This window comes from Taurulus bubalis, assembly GCF_910589615.1.
Source record: "Taurulus bubalis genome assembly, chromosome: 12".
Taxonomy (NCBI): domain Eukaryota; kingdom Metazoa; phylum Chordata; class Actinopteri; order Perciformes; family Cottidae; genus Taurulus; species Taurulus bubalis.
This window is the reverse complement of record NC_136600.1, coordinates 17,063,221-17,079,675: the sequence shown is the minus strand read 5'-3', so window position 1 is coordinate 17,079,675 and position 16,455 is coordinate 17,063,221. Positions and strand designations below refer to the sequence as shown.

The window sequence follows — 16,455 nt, the reverse complement described above, 5'->3', positions numbered from 1 at the left end:
TACTGAGGAGGCCTTAATATTGTACAGAAATATATTATTTATTAAAGTAAGGTGAATATCAGGACAGTATGTTCAACTAGTTAATGGAAATACGTTTGTATTATTTATTGCCTAATGATCTTAGGAAGATGGCAGAAATATATAGTAGAAAAATAGTTACTTAATGTACTGTTCATTACTGAATAGACGTTGACTTAAATAGGTTAAAGTGAGAACATTGTGTCCAATGCAACTCTAAAGTATAAAAGAAGCTCTTTTTTTCAACACTACTGCATTTGGTTACAAATGTGCACTGCAGAACAACTCAATATGAATTTTTTTTATTTTTATGAAATACATAAAGTTTAATTCAATCTATTTTATTTCACCAGAATAATCTAAATATCAATATGGCTTTTCAGGAAGTCCTCCGAGATTATAAGTACATATTATTACTACAGAAGAAGTTCAAAGTAAAGTTACATTTCTTATTGTGGGCTATTCTGTAGTTAAGTGTGATATTCTATCCAGATTCAGTGAAAATAAATTGGTGTACTCTCAAAAAAAGCATGTTCAGTTCCAGTAACTACAGCGTTTTTAATTATCCAGCTCTGAAAACAGCAAAATACTTAAAGGAGGTCTCAATGACACATGCTGATGGTTTTCTTACTTTCTCTCCCACAGAGGAACATTCCCATCAGATCCAGAATCGACTTCCTCTGCTGGTGGGGTCAGTAATGGGTGGAGCAGCATTTCTGCTGGTGGTGGCAGCGATTGTGGTTGTGGTGGTATTCCGCAGGTAGGTTGTCGATCCAGTCACATGATCAGGCATATTTTATATGCATAGGCAAATGTTTATTATTGAATCGCATGCACATTCAAGCATTTGGTTTGCTTTTACATGGCAGAAAGAGGAGGGAGAGTCCTTACAGCGACAGACTGCAGAGGTACATCAGTAACCGAGGTGAGCATTAGCACGTTTATTTTAATGCAATTTAGTTTTTTATGAATTCATTTTGTATTTAATTACTATTAGGTGAGGTGTTTGCTTTTCGCAAAATACCTCCTATTTTAACAATATTTTATATAACTAACAAAGCTTGATTTTAATTTGTTTTTGTTTGTTTAACATATATTTTAACTGATTAATGTTTTGGAAGTTTATAGTTTAATAATTAATTTCAAGTAAAGTTTTTTACATTACATTTTAAACTGTGGATTTAATTTTTTGAAATAATGTACTACACCTGTGTCGAATAACACAGTAACAGATCATCCCAAGCTTGTATCATGCAAATACATGTGTTTAAATGTGGATAATAAAGGGATAAAAAGCCAGACTTAGTTCTAAAAAAAAAGCCTTTTAATTCCAGGTGGAGTTAAGTATTATGTGGACCCATCCACTTATGATGACCCCAGTGAGGCCGTCAAAGAGTTTGCCCGTGAGATAGATCCCACTCATCTCAAGATTGAGGAGGTGATTGGTGCAGGTAGGCATGATCCTCTTTTTTCTTTTAAACCGTATTGTAGTTATGTGTTAAGTATCAACAGAGTGTAATCTGCTCGCCCTCCTCTCCCTCCTCTCCATTCCAGCCCAGTTTGGGGAGGTGTCTCGGGGCCGCTACCGTCCGATGGGTCGCAGGGAGGTGCTGGTGGCGGTGAAGTCTATACGCTGGGGGGCGTCCGACAGAGAGAGGGGGCTGTTCCTCAGTGAAGCAGGGGTCATGGGACAGTTTGACCACCCCAACGTACTGAAGTTGGAGGGTGTGATCACTCATACCGCCCCAGAGAGGATCATCACTGAGTTCATGGAGAACGGGCCTCTGGACGCCTTCCTCAGGGTGAGACAACCACACGTGTGTGTCCAGCGTTACTCGTCCACGTTACTGGTTACCGCAGTGTTTTCTCTTTCACTGTGAACCGGAACGTCTCTTGCCCCTCTGCCGCTTTCAGGAGAACGAGGGCCAGTTCAGCGTCCTCCAGCTTATCGGGATGCTCAGAGGAGTTGGTGCAGGGATGCGCTACCTGGCTGAAAGAAACTTTGTCCACCGGGACCTGGCTGCTAGGAACGTGCTGGTCAACTCCAACCTGGTCTGTAAAGTGTCTGACTTTGGCCTGTCCCGACTCATGAGGGGCATGGACCACAACATACCTACATACACCGCCTCATTGGTACGTATTGGAGGATGCAATGGTTTTTAATGCTTCTGATTTGTGCTTCCAGTTTAACATAACTCACTGTCTGTCTTGGTCCTCCATCAGGGCAGTAAGATTCCTGTAAGGTGGACGGCCCCAGAAGCCTTTCAACATCGCAAGTTCAGCTCAGCGAGTGACGCCTGGAGCTTCGGCATACTAATGTGGGAAGTGATGTCTTATGGAGAGCGTCCATACTGGGACATGAGCAATCAAGAAGTGAGTATATAGGAGAAGGATGCCTGAGCAGAGGAAGTCGAAATCAATTAGTGATGGGAATGCACTCAAATCCTGTGCTTAAGTGCAATTTTAACTACTATAGTGGAATAACATGCCATTAAAAGTCCCGAGGCGCCCTGGTGGCAGCAACCATGAGCTGCAACGTCCACAGTTTGTGTCCAGCCGGAGACCTTTGATGCATGTCCAAGCCGTCTCTGCCCTCATTTTGTTTGAGCTATTAAATGAAGGCATTAAGAGACACACAAATAATGAAAAACGTTAAACTGTGGTATTCAATAGCATGCTATAAAGCTGTAAAGTTAAGTATTAAACAATGCAAAATTCAGATATGTGTGGGTTTATTGTCACATTATATGTATTGTAGTGGTACAATGTACTGCTTTAATTTTGTTGTAGCGCATAATGTCCAAAGCCAATCAGGCAATGATTTTTTTTTATACTTCTGCTGCTTTTTGGCTTAATGTATTTTATAACTAATACCAGTGCATAAAATCTGCACTTTAGATCACTTTGTGCTTTACCACCATCCCCCTCTTGATTTAACAGAAACATTTAAGTGGCGACAAAATGCCAAGCAGCTGTAATTTGCATAATTTTCCCTTAGTCACTCTTTACAAGCCCTTAGTGGTCTGTGACCTTTAATATAAGGCAATTACACACGTCTCCTCACACCATCTGCCCGGCTTATGTCTGATGTCTCACTTGCTTTCTCTGCAGGTGATGAAGGCCGTAACAGACCAGTATCGCCTCCCTGCCCCCCACAACTGCCCCTCTGCCCTCCACTCTCTGATGCTCCAGTGCTGGCAGGCTGATCGTGGGGAACGGCCGGGCTTCGACTCGCTCCTCTCTTCTTTGGACCGGCTCATCAGGCACCCCGCCTCCCTCAAGGTGGAGCCAACTCGGTGAGACACAAGCTTCTGGCAAATGCTTGAGCAAAACATATCAGAGGCGGCCGGTGATGAACAATCTGCTACATTTATGGATTGTCATGCCCTCTTTATTGACATTTCCCCTCTTTGCAGAAGCTGCTCTCAGCCGCTGCTCAGCCCCACGCCCACAGACCTAACGGCAGTGGCAACGGTCAGTGATTGGCTGAAGGCTCTGAGGATGGAGAGATATCAGGATGAGTTTGATCAGGCAAACCTGGACACTTTGGACAGAGTCAGCATTCTCAGCATGGAGTGAGTATAGATGGTTATTACTCTCAGGTTCAGAAGAGGACTGGTGACTGTGTGCTTTTATTTATTATTGAAAGTAATTTACATTTTATTTTTCTGCCGACCGTTCTCCAAGCATATAAAAAGTTTTAAATCAATCTTCAGGGAGCCTTTCGTTTTGGTCCAGGGTTGTTTTCCTCGAAGGTACAACCAAGATATAGTTTCTTATCACTTAGCGTTATCACAGCTCAAGGTTTGCTTTCTCGCTGTGTTTGGTTTTCATGACAGATGAGCAAACTCCATCTGTTTCCAAGGTCAAGCAGGAACTTTCATGCTCAACAATCTGTATTCTTTTACAAGTTGAGTTAAAGCTGAGCTGAAATCTTTTCGACCTCGAAAATAGACACTGAACAAGAAAATTCTCAACACAAGGTCCACATACTCCGTTTCTGAAGCTTTCAGCCACATGCAGTGTTCCTCAGAGGACAGCATTGATCTGTCGTCATGTAGATGTCTGGATTTCATTCACATTCATTTAGTCATAGAGGGGAGATTATAACCCCTGTCTTGGTTAATTTTATAAAGTAGTTTGTTAGGAAAATAAGTTAAAAACTGCACTAAACAAACATATAAACAATATATTTGCTGCCATTTTTTTATTAATTTAAATAAAATCTTGTTTTGCTATGCACACAAAAGATCTTTTTCCTCTCCAATTTTAGTCACAAGTGTAAATGAGCACCTCACCTTTTCCAAGATAATCCATCCACCTGACAGGTGTGTCATATCAAGATGCTGTTTAAACAGCATGATTATAACTGATGATTGGGCCGCTCTAAAAGGTGGAGAAAAAAGGCATTTAGCAGGCACTCAGAACGATGGGTTTCACATGACGAGGGCTACAGATATTCATCGATGTCACACGGGACAAGGCAAGAAGTCGGCTGTGAGTCGTGAGCTGCGTGCTACACCTGGTCTGCGGTTGTAAAGCAAGTTGGACGTACTGCCTTTGATGTGTGATTAACATTTTAGAGTGGCCTCTTATGTGTCCAGCCAAAGGCACATTAATAATGCTGTTTAATCAGCATACTATTGTGCTACACCTGTCAGGTGGATAGGGTATATTTTAAAAGGAGTTCTCCTGAACACCGGATTTGAATACATTTGTGACAAACATTTTTGAGAAATTACTATTTTGTGTGCAAAGGAAAAGTCTTAGATCTTAAATTTAAACTAGTGAAAATGGGAACAAAGTAAATACATCTTTGTTCACTGTGTGTGTATATGCAACTAATATAAATTGAATAGCAGAAAAATGTATTTGATTTTAATCGAAATACAAAAACAATAAAGAGAGGTCAAAGTATTAAGGATAAGCTTTCGGTCAAATCAGCTGCTGCGGGCTAATTATGTACGAACATATGCAAACCCCCTAGTGCCCTTTAGAATATCAGCTCGGCCAACAACAAGCCAAAATATTTAATTAAACTCCCGGCTTCATCTCATCATCATACACGCTCTCTTTTTCAGGGATGTCCAGAATCTCGGGGTGAACCTGCTGGGACACCAGAGGAAGATCGTCAGCGCTGCCCAGCAGCTCAGAGCCTATCTGACGCAGGGGCAGGTGGAGGTGTGAAATCCACCTTCAGTACAACCTGTGCCACGGATCTCTGTGGTTTTCACATTCCTCTGCTTGTTGTGTCTGGTTTCACTCATTTTTGATGGAGCACATTTTAAGCCAAAACAAAAAGAGAATCAGCTTTTGTTTGAGGAGAAGCATCGAGTGCCACTCTGTATACTCTTCTATACAACCAGATGGGTTCAAAAAGAGGACCGGACTTCCTGCCAGTATAAATAACAGGAGAGATGCACTATGGGAGCTGCAGTCCAGGTCAAAGTCAGGTTTGGGAGTTACTGAGGAGGAGAAGGAGGACTTTAAAAAAACTCCTCGATGTTTTCCACTAGATTTCACTTTATTGTCGTCTGCCTTTTAGACTCCTCACCCATCCTGCAATCCTACCTCTCACCTTCTCTTCCTCTACTGCCCCCACCACTCCCCCCCCCCCTTTTCAACTTTTCAATTTCCCCACCCTTATTGAGTACAAAAAAATATTTAAATATTTTTTGTTAGCGTACTTCCCTCCACACAAATAATTACGTGAAGACAATCAAAGCCTTTTTCTAATATTTTTGAGTTGTTTGTAAAGTTTTATCACTTCCTCTTTTAAAACGCCAAATGCTAAAAATGGTTAGCAAAAAAGAAAACCGTGTACTAGCCAGCAGCCTATGGTTTGCCTTATAAGGTATTGCCATTTGTTCTTAGAAAAATGTACAGTTTGTTTAATTGTTCCAACTAAATGCTCTAAACCACCACTCCAAAATCAGTACTGCAAACCTTAAGGTTTGATATGAATCACTGCCATAGAATCGTAAAAAAAAACAAAAGTGGAAAAAAAGAAATGCTTTTAAACACTGCAGGCCATGTTTTCCTTAAAAAACATATCCAGGGTTTGAGAGCCCAGCTTGTACAATTCCCACAATCACTCTTGTGTCTCTCAGCAACAACAGAGCTCATGTACTGTACTACGACAAACTTCACCTCAGCTGCAAAGACAAACGTTCATCTTGAGATGAAGACTGAAAAGAACTGCACCACCTTTATGTGTACATTTCACACTTCACCTCTTTTTTTGGTTGGATCGCTAGATTAAAGACACTGAAGTCGTTGAAGCTTTGTGAATGTGTGAAATGGGGAAGACGGACAAAATCGGATCTGATTTACACTTGAAGGAAGGAGGCGAAATGCTTTGTGTGTGTCTGTGTGTGTGTGTGTGTGTGTGTGTGTGTGTGTGTGTGATAGAAAGAGAGAGAAGTGTGTCAGGCTACACACAATATTAGCTCTGTTTACTTGTATGAGTGTTCACCAGTATTCCAGAAAATTGTGCAAATTTGTAAAATAAATGATATGATTTTATTTAATATGCTATTTGCTATTTGCTTCTTTTGTGTGCTATCTACTCAAATTAAACCAGCCATTCAAGTTCTTAAAAGAAAATGTTACGTATGAAGAGAACATCAAGAATACAAGCTGTATTGTAGCTGAGGTGTACAAGTTAGCCTCATTACGGAGGGACAAAAGCTCACGCTGACAAAACGTCTGATACTTTTGTTACATATCAATAACATGAACACAAATACAAGTCTACAGCCATGCTGGCAGCTCAGAGGATAAGATACTTAGACACTGGTGTTTCGAGCTAAATTCTAATGTGTGTGTGCTCACCATGACATTGCTAACCTGGGGATGTTTAGCAGGTATGATGTTCATCATTTTCACCACAGGGGTCTTTGTTCAGCATCTTGGCATGCTGAAATGTTCTCTATAGCAATAAACACAAAGTATATCTGCAGCTGATGGTCTTGTTATTAGACTTGAAGGTATTTAGTCAGAAATCCAAATGTTGGACAAATATAAATTCTGACCTGATGATGGGGCAAAATGTTGCATGATCCCCAAATCTTTAGGGTTAATCTTCAGGAGAACATGAATGGCAGCCTGTATGAAGTTCATGAAAATCAATCCAATAGCTCTCGAGACATTTCACTCAAAACCAAAAGTGTTAACCTCGTAGCAGCGCTTAAGGAAAAGTGAGAGGATCACCAAAGTCAGTTGGCTTCATCCCCTGGAGACCATGAATGTCTGTCCAAAAGTTTATAGCAATCCGTCCAATGATTGTTGAGATATTTCAGTCTGGACCCAAGTTTATATATTTTGTTTATCTAAAAGATGACAAATTGGAGAATATGAGAGACTTGCATTAACATTGTTTAACAGAGAATGATTCATAAACTTACTGTAATGTTTCAATAAACAGGTGGTGCATGAAGTTAAAAACATAAAGTCATGCAAGGCCATGTAGTTCAGCGACCATATCCATCCATGCCACCGTACATGAGAAATAGCTGAATTTAAAAGCCAGTTTTAACTTTAATGCAGCTTCAAAATGTGTAGCGATATATTCACCTTGATGTCCTGTTGTCACCTTCACCGTGTTAAAGAGTGAACTCTGCATGTTTCAGGTTCCACAGATCAGCAGGTTTGAGTGACATCTGAGTGTGAGATCTGCTGGGATCAGCAGGAGTCCAAGAACAGACACTGGTTTCCCACATGTCGCGCTGTCGCTGTTTAAGAGCAGATCTGGCCTGATAGCAAGACCGCTTACACATTATTCTGCCAACCCGATGCGACTGGCACTATGTTGTATTTTACTGCATCCAGCTGTAGAGCAGTAACTGCTGGTCATTTTTACAACTTTTTACCTCACAACTTTATGTTGACGTTTCCAAACAGAACATAGTCTGTTGTTGTAAGTAACAGAGTACATCTTCTAGTAGTAGTGTATTACTTAAGCATACACTGTCGAGGTACTTTTCAGAAAACAAGTTGAAGAACAGGTTGAAATATTCCTATTACACTAGCAGAGATTTTTATGTTAATCTTTTGACTCAATTTGGATTTAAATAAATAATCGGAATACTTATTTCACTCCTAAGAATATCTATTGCCGAATTATAGAGAATATGAGAAATAATCATGTGGAATTTTCCATTTGATATCATTGTGCGGAGAAAGAAAGAAATGGCAACATAAGTCACAGAATCCAATTAAATCTGACTTTTAATGTGCAAAAGGAAAGATTGAGAAACATTCAGAGTATTCAACATTTCGAAAGTTTAGTTAAAGTTTGTATCAGAATCAGCTGGATTGGCCATGTATGTATACACATACATGGTATATGGTTGCACGTTGCTCTCGCCGTACATATGATTTACAACGAACAAGACAAATATAAAAAAGACATTAAAGACAACAGAGTAGAAAACAGAAACTAAGCATCAACATTGACATTTAACTATCTACTGTATTGGAGAAAGAGCTAAAGTTATATAAATGATGACTGTGTTGAAGCTTTGGTGTGTGATGCTTTTGTTGTAATCGTGATTATTGAGCTCCATTGTGTTAAGTCACTCTGAATAGGAGCATCTGTCGACTGCATGAATGTAGATCTGTAATAATTGTTTGCTGTGGTGTCCCGACTCAAATTAACAAAGTGTTGTGAAAGAACTGCTGGTACGTATGTTCAGAAACAGGAGACAGACAAAACCACAAAATCATGTTTTTATGGTGTTATTGTTTCTTTATAAAGACATTAACAGAGTGGAAACCACCGGTCTTTATGACACTACTTAAAGATGGTGCTCTCCGTCAGGTAAACAGCTATTATCTCCACAATACTAAATGACGGCCACATCGGCAACCATCATCAGGGCCTCCTATGGAGTCTTCCTAAACCCTGTTTAACCTGCGGCTGACCAGCCTGCTAGTCATGACCTATAAATGGTGCAGCAAAACACCTGCAACACTACAACCCAAATAACCAGAGACGTTATACAAGTTGACTGATTCAGCAGTATACACATAATTCACAATATAAATTCAATCTGTCATTAGCCTTTTTGACCAAATCCACTCTTACTGGAATAAATAATGATAATTTCACCAAACATGGTTCAATGTAACATGAGCTTTGTTTTCGTCCTTCAGAGGAAAAGTGACATGATGTTTCCAACCTCCAAATGATCATTATGGTCTTATGTGATGTGGCAATTACCGTGTTTGTGATCATTCCTGTTGACACATCAATGGTACTCAACATGCTAAATCATTATGAATGAAAGTAGTTTGGTGTACGTGTTTGTTCAAACATGTTTTACCCGGATGATTCTGGCCACTAATAGAACATCACAAATAAAGCAACTTGGACAATCGTGCTTTAATCAGGTTTAAATTACAAACCCGCATTCAGACATACAAGCTTGCAATTTCCAAACAGGTTTGCTTGTGTTGACTGTCATGATGTTGCAGAATTTTCATAGTGGCCCTGCAGATTTAGTGCTAGTTGGTGGAATGCCGACCGGACTGGTGGTAGCCGAGATATATACCAGTGATTAGGGACTGGCCCATTTTCACTTCAATTTTAAGGTGACAGAATACAGTCAATCATTTCAGATCAGCATGATAAAGAAGTTGAATTTTAAAGTACAACTTTCCCTGTGGGATTCCTGACCTGCGGTGAAAGTCTACCTGCTCATTACCGCATCACTCTCTCTGTCTCACCTGTCCGCTGTTCACTCATCCTTCCTCTCCACCCATTCATTCTCAAGCCTTCCACATGTCTCCTCCCTCGTGGCTGGGGTCATATATAACGATGATGCCACCGGGATTTCACTTCTCCTCAGGGACATTTTACAGGTGCTGTTTCTACTTTTGACAGAGTGTTATGACTGAGGATCATCAGAAGCTGAGGAGTGGCCCTTTTATTGTTTAAGGGTGAGATGAGACACTTTCTTCTTTTTTGTTGTTTTATTGTATTTTACTTTGAAAACAGTACACTGAATACAAGAATCCACGGTTGAGGTCTAAATGATGGCTATCTGATTCTGCACTTTATTTAATTTGTATGTTGTTGTTTTTTACTCACTGCTTCTCTCTGTGTGTCCTCACCTCACGTTTCATTTGTCTCTTCCAGTCGAACAACAGGTGTCAATGTCTCCGTCTCTGGCCAGATCTGCTCCGAGCGAGCTCAACCATTGGTGGAGCCAGCTGAGGTTTCGCCTCCAAAACAAGAAAGGATGGAACGAGATGTTGGATGAGACGTTTCTACTACACACCAAATTGTACAAAACTCTTGACAGCTACCCTTTTTCACTGTTTCCAACAATAAATTAAATTATGTCAAAATTGATCCCATGAAGGTTTAAATACTGAACATGTTTTCTTTTGTCTTTTTCCAGCATTAATGACATCCCTCTCTTCTATGCGGCTAAAAAGAACAGTGTTGGTTGCATCAAGAAACTGCTGAGTTGTGCTTCCACTAACATCTTTGAGAGAGGTAAGACTAAGCTGTGCCTGAGGATATTTCAGAATAGTTCAGTGTCAGTTGTAATTTGTAATTTGTGAAACTGTATGTAATCCTGTCCCTCAGGAGCTCTTGGTGAGACAGCGCTTCACGTTGCCGTGATGACTGATAACCTGGACGCTGCGGTGGCTCTGATGGACGGAGCTCCTGAACTCATCAACGAGCCCATGACCTCCGAGCTCTTCCAAGGTTCAAACACATAAACTCACTGTCACAGAAACAAACACACAGTGTGCTATTTCATTCAATGTGTACACAAGTGAACATATCAGCTTTATGGTCAGCAGCTAAGAAAAGACATGTATTATAATTCTGAAGGTGGCAGATAACTTATTACAGGACAGAAACTAAGCAGCATAACGTGTGAGGTTATTGGTGTAACTAACAAACACATAATATGTTTATTAATAAGAGTAGCTGTTACTCCAGTCAAATGAGTTAAAGTGTTAATACCTCAAATGTAAATTATTTACAAAAGCATTTAACCAATAAACAATATAAGCACCAATATACAATTGTGAACTCTTAACACTAACTTTAAGAGAGTGAAACATAAATTAAATTTGATGCAGACATGACGTTAGGACACTAAGTAACTAAGAATTTACTGCAGTACTGTACTCAAGTGAAATGTTATGTACTTTAATAATGTTTTATGCTACTTTATACTTCTATCACACTACATTTCAAAGTAAAATACTGTACTTGTTATGCTTATCTTTAGTTACAGTAGTAAAGTTTCCTTCGGTGAAGGAAACTACTAAGGACTTGAAGCTTCTTTCACCACAGCTAAGCACACAGGTGTATGTGAGAACAGTTTATTTACAGCGGACTGAGCTCTCCTATTCTGTCTCAGGTGTTACTCCCCTCCACATTGCTGTTGTGAATCAGAACATCAATCTGGTTCATCATCTGATCAGCCGTGGGGGCGACGCCGCTACACCTCGAGTCACCGGTCTCTACTTCAGGAAGAGGATAGGGGGACTCATATACTACGGTCAGTCAGCATGCTTACAGGAAGAGGGGTGATGGGGGTGGAGCTACAAGGAACCCCACATTGCTCAAAAAAATTGTTCAGGAAAAAAAGATGGTGTTTTTCAAAATGTGCATTTGGTCCGCAGGTGAGCACATCCTGTCTTTTGCTGCGTGTGCCGGCAATGAGGACATCATCACAATGGTAATCGACGCCGGGGCCAGCACCAGGGTCCAGGACTACCGTGGTAGGAAACACCTCCTCTCGTAAGAGAGCTGGAGAAGAGTCCAGGATTATTTCACAACTGTCTGTTATTGTGATTATTAATAGCCTTCTGTCCTCTCCTCTTGTCTGCACTCTTTCTGCATCCTGCTGTTTTCTGTTTAGGTAACACCGTGCTTCACATATTGGTTCTGCAGCCCAACAAGACGATTGCGTGCCAGGCCATTGACCTGATTATTGCACGCGATGTGGAGCTGGACCAGTCAGTGCCACTCGACATGGTGCCCAACTACCGAGGCCTCACACCCTTTAAACTGGCTGCCAAAGAGGGAAACGTTGTTGTGAGTGATTTGAAGCCTGAGGGGGGCTCACAGGGTGAAAACCCAACATGAAAGGTGGAGCAGATTATTTCGCTAATCCTATCCTCACTGCTGAGTTTCCATGTGTTTTTCTCAGGCGTTTCAGCACCTGGTTAATAAAAGGCGTGTGGTCCAGTGGAGTCTGGGCCCTCTGACCTCTAACCTGTACGACCTGACGGAGATCGATTCGTGGGCCGACAGCATGTCAGTGACGGAGCTCATCGTAGGCAGTCACCGGAAAGAGGTACAATACAAGATGCAAAGTATTCTGGTGAGAAATAACATTCTTGCTGTAATGTGATGAAATTTAATTTAGTTTTGTTCTCCAGGCTAGAAGGATACTGGAAGTGACCCCTGTGAGGCAGCTGGTTAGTCTTAAGTGGAACCTATATGGAAAACATTACTTCAGGTACAGTTTCATATCCAAAGTCAGATATCTGAACAGTACACATTACCAGTCTGGTTTCACAGTGTGCTGTATATATCTCTCCTTTTGATGCATCAGGCTGCTGCTGTTACTGTATCTGCTGTACATCGGGACCTTCACACTGTGTTGTGCATATCGCCCCCTGAAGGACGCTCCAGAGAACTACACACAGTCAGATATGGACAAAACCATCCGTGTCCAGAAAACCCTTCAGGTGTGGAAATACATACATGTGACATTTTAGATAAAACTATGATATGTTATTATAAATATACACAACCATAAGCAGATGAGGAATATAAACTAGTATATTTATTTTACAACTGTACTGTATATAGATTATATGATGTGTCAAATATATTGACATATATATCTTAATAAGTTAATACATTTGAATGATTATTCTTTTATAGTTCAGTAAAAAAAATGTAAAACAGTTCCTTGTAGTTTTGTTCAACTTAGGTGTCACTACTTTAATTAAAGGTACAGTGTGCAGCATTTAGGACAGAAATTGAATGTCATATTTTTAAGTTTTCTTTACAGTAAAACTATATATACATAAATATATCTGAAAATAAGAATCAGTGTGTTTTTTTTACTTTTTAATGAGCTGTTTTTTTTCTACATTTGTTGCATACATATCCAGTGTCTAATGACAATGATGAAGTAAATCTAAAATCGAATGACACAAAAAATGATAAACAACAGAAAAAACCTTTTAGCTCATCGTTGGGCCTTATCTGTTGTCATGTGTATTCTGTGCACCTGCATGTGACACAGAGTCTAAAAATGTTATATGCTTTGTTTCCTCTCTCAGGAGAGTTATGTGACACACAAGGACAACCTGCGGCTGGCGGGCGAGATCATCAGCATCCTGGGAGCTTTTGTCATTCTGTTGCTGGAGGTGAATTTTTGAAACATGCTTCATCTTATTTGCATACTCTATAAATATGTATATATTGCACTGCCACATCCTCTTGTACTCCCTCTTCCAACAGATCCCTGATATACTAAGAGTGGGGGCAAAGCGTTATTTTGGCCAAACAGCACTGGGAGGCCCCTTCCATGTTATCCTGTGAGTAGAAAACACATCTTAGCAGAATTATAAAGCACACTGTCCTGAAAGACCCAGTTTAACCTGTCTGTTGTTGTTTTGACCAGTATCAGCTACGCATGCCTGGTGGTGCTGCTGTGTGTGTTCAGAACCTGCGAGGTGCAGGGGGAGTCTGTGGTTATGGCTGTGTGTTTAGTTCTCGGCTGGTGCAACGTCATGTTCTTCGCCCGAGGTTTTGAAATGCTCGGCCCTTATGTCATCATGATACAGAAGGTAGGCCTCAGACACAGTGGTGCATGCTGTAAGAGCTTGAGTCATGAAGAAATAACTGTTCGTTCGACACACACACACACACACACACACACACACGCACACACACACACACACACACACACACCTGTACCAACATTTTTTTGAAGCAGATGGATTCAGTTGTTGTTTTGGTTTTTGAGGTTCATCTATTTGTGTTTGCAGACTGACTGACCATGTGTCTCATTTCCCCCTAGATTATATTTGGAGACCTGACAAAGTTTATGTGGCTGAGTTTCATTGTGCTCATTGGTTTTTCCACCTGTGAGTATATTCTGGGTGACATGAACAAGTGTTTAACCCCCCCCCCCCCAAGCTTGAAATATAAGAAGTTCTTGAAATGAGATGACTTTTATACTCTCCCATACTTTTTTTCAGCCCTGTGGATGGTGTATATGACGCAGGAGCCTGAGTCCATTCCTGCGTATCGCTCCTTCCCCATCACCCTCTTCTCCCAGTTTGAGCTCAGCGTGGGCCTCATAGATCTGCCTGTAGACCACACCATCGCTACTCCCCCGATCGTCCATGTGCTGCACTGTGCCTTCTCTGTGGTCTCCTACATCCTCCTGCTAAATCTACTGATAGCTATGATGAGTGACACACACTGGAGGGTGGCCCAGGAGAGAGACGAGCTCTGGAGGACTCAGGTAATACACACACACACACACACACACACACACACACACATATGGACTTGTGTAAGGACACAAACACAAAATGCATAGAAACATCCCATCATGCATTAGTGTGCCGTGGTTAACAGCTGTAATTATGTTGTACAGGTGGTAGCCACAACGTTGATGCTGGAGCGGAGGCTGCCCCGCTGCCTGTGGCCTCGACTCGGGGTGTGTGGGCTCAGCTACGGTCTGAGGGAACGCTGGTATCTTAGGTGAGACAATACTACAGGAACAGAAAAGGAAACATGAGCTCGAAAGCCCCTGAAAATGTATTTCCTGATTAAAAAAGTATTTTTCTGTCATGTTTTGTTTTTTTGCAGGGGTGATACTTTGTTTTTATTTATTAAGATCTTAATTAACACTCAAAATCCGCTTAACTTCATCAAGACTGTGTAAGTGTAGTCTTTTTTTTCAGATTTTTATTCAAATGTTGCTAAATCCCGATTGGTGCACAGAAATACATGACCGCACCTTTTTTCTTAATTGAGTTCTGTCACTCAAGAGTGTTGTCAAAAATGCTTTCAGAAAACTTGCATATGAAACAACCAAAAATGTTTGAACGTTGGTACAATATATGTGGGACCCCATCGGCCATCATGAGAAGATACAAAATAAAATACTTTCAAAGCCTTTAAACTCACCAAAAACCCTCTTACATTAAATAGCAAAAATGTAAATTACAAATACACTTTATAATGCATCTGGATATTTTCCGTGCATGAACATTATCACTTAAGACTTTTTTTTAGCCTTACTACTGTTGCTCAAAATAATCCTACAGAGAAGTTTGTCCACTGACCACAACCTAAGTCTGTAATACATCCACAAGTCCTGTTGTGCTGTGAGTAAGAAACTCAACTCTCACTCTCAGTTCTATTATTATCACGCCTCCGCCTCCACATACGGACCACTACAGCTTTACACATGCTGTATTATGTGGTTCATCAAACGGCATATTAGAGAGGCACTGCACCAATTGTACATATTAGTTTACTACTCATGGGGAGTATTAATCAGCCTGTGAAAACAGTTGTAGAATATCTCCTTTTTCAAGTCTGAGAAAAGAAATCTGATAATAACATCAGAGGTTACCTCTGCTTTCTGATAATAATGGAGTTTCGAAAAATTTGAGTATTTACGAGGCAACAAAAGAAAAGTCCAAGAGAAGAAGATATTGAGCTGCATTATGGGAAATGTAGGTGTCTCAGGAGGCATACAGGGCACACAAAGTCAGGATATCTTTGCTTCTGCTGCTTAACTTTCTTCTTCTGAGTCCTCCAACCTAAGGTTGTGCAAAACTAAAAAACAAGAGCTCCCCTTTACACATCATGATAATAGTTTAAGTAGTGAGAGTATTTCCCTTGAAGCAACTGTAATGTTTTTTTCACTCTTTGCAGGGTTGAGGACAGAAATGACCCAATGTTGCAAAAGATGCGACGTTACGTCAAGGCTTTCTCCAAAGACGAGGAAAAGGAGGGATTGGAGAAGACGGACACAACAAAGGGGTCCATCTCAGGAACCCCCAAGCTCAGACCTAAAAACAACAGGAGGTCTCTGGCTGGGTGGCAGATGCTTCGCCACAGCGCTTTCGGACTGGAGATGGAGCCGGAAGAGCCGGAGGAGGACCAGGACATTCAATACGTTTAGGAAGTGGTTCTTCCTGAAGAGCAGTCGCATCTTTCGGTCCTGAACATATGAACACGTAAGGTGTCGATGAACAAACATGCACGACGAGGAGTTTGTTGACTCATTCTGCCTATATATTCAACTGTGCAATTATTCCTGCAGTATTATGCTAAAGAAGAGTGTGTTATTTTTATAGCAGTATAAAACATGTGTAGCAGTAATATATATGCTCAGCTAAAATAAAGTGAAACATAGACAT

General features: G+C 40.7%; 2 protein-coding genes across 2 annotated transcripts in view; both read left to right on the top strand.

The window, feature by feature from the left end:
* Positions 1-5,458, top strand: part of ephb6 (eph receptor B6) — a gene marked incomplete at its 5' end in the record, with an annotated part of 35,736 nt that extends 30,278 nt beyond the window's left edge. Inside the window, 9 exons of the mRNA XM_079227814.1 lie at positions 664-778; positions 888-943; positions 1,353-1,469; positions 1,573-1,820; positions 1,933-2,151; positions 2,242-2,391; positions 3,130-3,314; positions 3,435-3,593; positions 5,100-5,458. Coding sequence (XP_079083940.1) covers positions 664-778; positions 888-943; positions 1,353-1,469; positions 1,573-1,820; positions 1,933-2,151; positions 2,242-2,391; positions 3,130-3,314; positions 3,435-3,593; positions 5,100-5,205 — 1,355 coding nt within the window. The 3' untranslated portion in view covers positions 5,206-5,458. The remainder of the gene's footprint in view (positions 1-663; positions 779-887; positions 944-1,352; positions 1,470-1,572; positions 1,821-1,932; positions 2,152-2,241; positions 2,392-3,129; positions 3,315-3,434; positions 3,594-5,099) is intronic.
* A 4,718-nt stretch (positions 5,459-10,176) lies between these two features.
* On the top strand, positions 10,177-16,443 carry trpv6 (transient receptor potential cation channel, subfamily V, member 6; the record flags this gene model as incomplete). The annotated part of the gene is made up of 16 exons (XM_079227818.1): positions 10,177-10,307; positions 10,425-10,522; positions 10,616-10,738; positions 11,406-11,546; positions 11,671-11,769; positions 11,910-12,085; positions 12,201-12,347; positions 12,433-12,512; positions 12,609-12,744; positions 13,348-13,434; positions 13,529-13,605; positions 13,692-13,857; positions 14,091-14,157; positions 14,272-14,540; positions 14,676-14,782; positions 15,968-16,443. 16 exons carry the CDS (start codon positions 10,177-10,179, stop codon positions 16,215-16,217), a joined length of 2,154 nt encoding a protein of 717 aa, XP_079083944.1. The 3' UTR covers positions 16,218-16,443.
* Between the last annotated feature and the right edge of the window lie 12 nt (positions 16,444-16,455).